The sequence below is a fragment of the Melanostigma gelatinosum genome (genome assembly GCF_949748355.1).
Source record: "Melanostigma gelatinosum genome assembly, chromosome: 1".
Lineage (NCBI taxonomy): Eukaryota > Metazoa > Chordata > Actinopteri > Perciformes > Zoarcidae > Melanostigma > Melanostigma gelatinosum.
Window position 1 is genome coordinate 2,206,460 of NC_136634.1, and position 3,832 is coordinate 2,210,291.

The window sequence follows — 3,832 nt, forward strand, 5'->3', positions numbered from 1 at the left end:
CAGTGGCCATGTTTCCCAAGAGTGGGGTCACGATGTTCCCCCCCCCCCCTTCCAACCCGACTTTGGAAAAACTGAAATATGAATTACTTGCATATGAGGGGGCGCCATCAGCAATTAGATGGGCTCTTATGTAAGGAGCTGGAGGGAGCAGTTTCAGAGGAATGACTGAGAAGAAAATAAAAAGCAGAGCCACAAAGAGACGAACCACGATGTCTGAATGTGTAAACAGCATGGGCTCTCAAGCTTTGTAGTTCCAAAATAAAAGTACAATTAATTAGGAAATAACTGCTTAATTCTGAAACTATTCAAAGATACAGATAAAGAATATATATCTTTCCCGATCCACACAGTCTCTGCTGCTTTGGGATTTGAACCAGCATCCTTTTCATCCCAGTCCTGCTCCCTCTGAGAACAGGGGAGCTTTTGTGTTTTGTTTCGTGGAATTTGGAGCATTCATTTCACTGATCATCACTCATGTGTCCTCTCAAAGGCCTGGCTGATTATCTCTGCTCACTGAAGCTCAAAATGTGTTTATTGTCTCTCCAAACATGTCGATTCTCTCCTTTTCCGTAGGACCACTAATTGCTCCATGAGGAATCAGGGGCCATGGCGCTGATGGGGGTCCGTCTCCTGGCACTGGCCTTGTGGGTTGGCGTCGGAGAAAAGCTCCAAGTTCTGGGCGACCAGATGAAGCCGGCCCGGCGCCTCTGATCCCTCACCGGCCTTTTGTTGTAGTGTGGAACGCTCCGACCGAGTCCTGCTGTCTTCGATTCAAGGTGGACTTGGACCTCAGCGTTTTCGACATCGTAGCGAACCTCAACGAAACCCTAAGCGGACCAAACGTCACCATATTCTACCACAGCCACTTGGGATACTACCCGTACTACTCCAACTCCGGGGTCCCCATCAACGGTGGACTGCCACAGAACCAGAGCACTCTCCAAACACCTGATCAAGGCCCGGGCAGACATCGACAAGCTAATCCCCCACAAGGACTTCAGAGGCCTGGGCGTCATCGACTGGGAGAACTGGAGGCCTCAGTGGGTGCGAAACTGGGGCGCCAAGGACATCTACCGCAACAAGTCCATGGAACAGATTCGGAAACTTCACCCGAGCTGGCCGGAGAGCAAAGTGGAGAAGGTAGCGAAGGAAGGTTTCGAGAGGGCTGGGCGGACCTTCATGAACCTGACCCTGGCCCTGGCCGAAGGCCGCAGGCCGGACGGGCTGTGGGGCTTTTACCTGTTCCCAGAATGCTACAACTACGGGTACAAGCAGCACCCGCAACGGTACACAGGCGAATGCCCCAACGTTGAGCACGTGCGCAACGACCATCTGATGTGGCTTTGGAAGGAGAGCACGGCCCTCTTCCCATCCATCTACCTGGACTACGAGCTCAAGTCCTCCTCCAACACTGTCAAGTTCGTCCACTACCGAGTCAAGGAAGCCATGAGGATCGCGTCCATCGCCCGCACAGACTCCACACTGCCAGTGTATGTCTACTCCAGACCTTTCTACACCTACACCTTTGTGGTTCTTTCCAAGGTGAGTTTTTCAGTACTTCTTCAGTAGTTCTTTTTTTGAAATAAGCAGAAAATTTGCTGAGTCAACTGCCAGGAGAGAAACAACTACTCGCAATTCTTTGTGATTTAACGTTTAAGTTGATCTTTCTGTCATGATGGTTGCTTGTTGTTTGTGTAAATATCGTAATTAAACAGTTTTGAGCCGTTCCCTTTACAGCAACGTCAGTGTAGTTGAACAAATACCTGAAAGATGCCTTCCCATAGCACTCAAGGTGTTCGTCGCCCCGAGAGCTTTAGTAGATGATGAAAAAGTGGAAGAGAAGGACTGAAGCTTTTGGATTGTTGCATGTGCCATAAAGGGTCAATTATAACCAGACCGTTATAGTTAGATTTGTTTGTTTACTTGGATACAAAGGCTTCTGTTTTTTTTAGAGCGATCTGGTTCACACCATCGGGGAGAGCGCCGTCTTGGGCGCGTCAGGCGTCCACCGATCACAGGTAACATTAAACTATAAGCAAAAATAAATAAATTCTTCAAAGTGTTGAGTTAGAGCTGAGAAAAGTGGTGAAAGCTTGGTGTTTATATAAACTGTTTCAATATTAAATTCAAAACCGAAATTTGTTAAATTCAGATCAAAGTAACAGCCCTTAACCGAATGCATCGTATTATTTATTTTTTTATTTAATTTTTTATTTATTATTGTACTATATTGATCCCTTTAAGGGGGGTAATTTGTCTCTGCATTTGACCCATCCCTGTATATAGGGAGCAGTGGGCTGCCAATGACAGGCGCCCGGGGAGCCGGGGGGTTCAGTGTCTTGCTCAGGGACACTTCGACACAGGACACGTCCCGGTCGAACCGTTGACCCTGCAGTTACCAGACAACCCTCTTAACCCAGTGAGCCATGGTCGCCCCCATTATATAGCATTACCACTATATTATAGCATACATTACATAAAACAAGCCACAAAGAATTCGTGAACAATAAATGTGAATGACAGAAACTCCATGCAGTCACTGTGCATAAACAAAGCCAACCGAATGTTTCTAAAAATAGTGATTTGGGGTTTTTTTCTGACCAAACTCCAAAAGTCGAAACCTGAGACGAAGCATCTGATTCATGTGAGACAGTGGTCTGGATTTCTGTTGGAGTCTGTAGATTTGTTTTGAATCCCGTTTACAGCAGACAGGGCTGTAAATCTCTGAGGAAGGAAAATCTGTAATGTAATTATGACTGAAGAGAAAGATTCAAACATACTATGACACAACTGAAACATTGGAAATGAGCTCATTCTCATTGGAGTTGAACATTTCCATGGTCGGTCATCAGACTCTTGAAACCTTTTACAAATCACTGTGAAGTCCTGGAAACTGTCCACAGTCCTTTTCCAGGCTGGTCTTACAAAAAAATAAGGCGCCGTAATTCGTAGATATCCCACGAAATAAGTGTGTCTGTAATGCACGGACAAAATGCAAAAACAACAGCCACAGCCTTTTCCTAAAACTACATAAGTGGTTTTGTAATTTAAATATAACTGGTATTTTCATGATCTTTCCCGTAAACCTAAATAAGTATTTGTGTTGCCTGGACCTATCTGAGTTGTTTCCTGTGAAAAACGGAAGTTTATTTTGAAAAAGACTGTATTAATGTAACGAGCATTAAGTGACACGTGTTGGTGACTTTTCACCGAAAACAATTAGGTTTTGCAAGACATCATACAAAAAGTTGTATCAGGATCCGTTACCTTTTTCCTAACAATTGAGTTTATTTTAACGTCTTTGGGTTCTTTAACCTCACTACTAATCTGTCTCCTGCCTCCTCCCAGAGGAACTGCCTGACAGTGAAGAAGTACATCGGACGGTCCGCTGGGACATTACGTCATCAACGTCACCTCCGCCGCCAAGCTGTGCAGCAAAGCTCTTTGCAAGAAGAACGGCAGGTGCGTCCGCAAGAGCCTGGACTCGGGCGCCTACCTGCACCTGAACCCGCGCTTCTTCACATCCACCGCAAACCCGGCGCCCAGGGGCCACCCCGCTTCCACGTCAGCGGCCACCTCAACAACCACGACATCCTGGACATGAAGCACAAGTTCACCTGCCAGTGCTACCAGGGCTGGACAGGCGTTTACTGCGAGGTGCCCCAGGCTCCCCCCCCCCTCCTCCTCCGTCGCCCGCCTCACCCTCGCCTTCCCCCTGCCTCCCCCCGGGGCAGAACAGCCTGCTGGGAGATATCCTGTCTCTGTATCATCATGTTCCTGGGCCTCTGTCTGGTTATCAAGTGTCTGATACTGTAGACGCCAAGACCAAGAC

At 47.2% G+C, this 3,832-nt stretch overlaps 1 protein-coding gene across 1 annotated transcript; it reads left to right on the plus strand.

The window, feature by feature from the left end:
• Nucleotides 1–606: 606 nt before the first annotated feature.
• hyal6 (hyaluronoglucosaminidase 6) lies at nt 607–3,816 on the plus strand (the record flags this gene model as incomplete). Its single annotated transcript, XM_079284150.1, is given in 7 exon segments — nt 607–700; nt 703–935; nt 937–1,542; nt 1,953–2,018; nt 3,349–3,378; nt 3,380–3,550; nt 3,553–3,816. Coding segments are annotated over 7 exon segments (1,464 nt in total).
• Nucleotides 3,817–3,832: the final 16 nt, after the last annotated feature.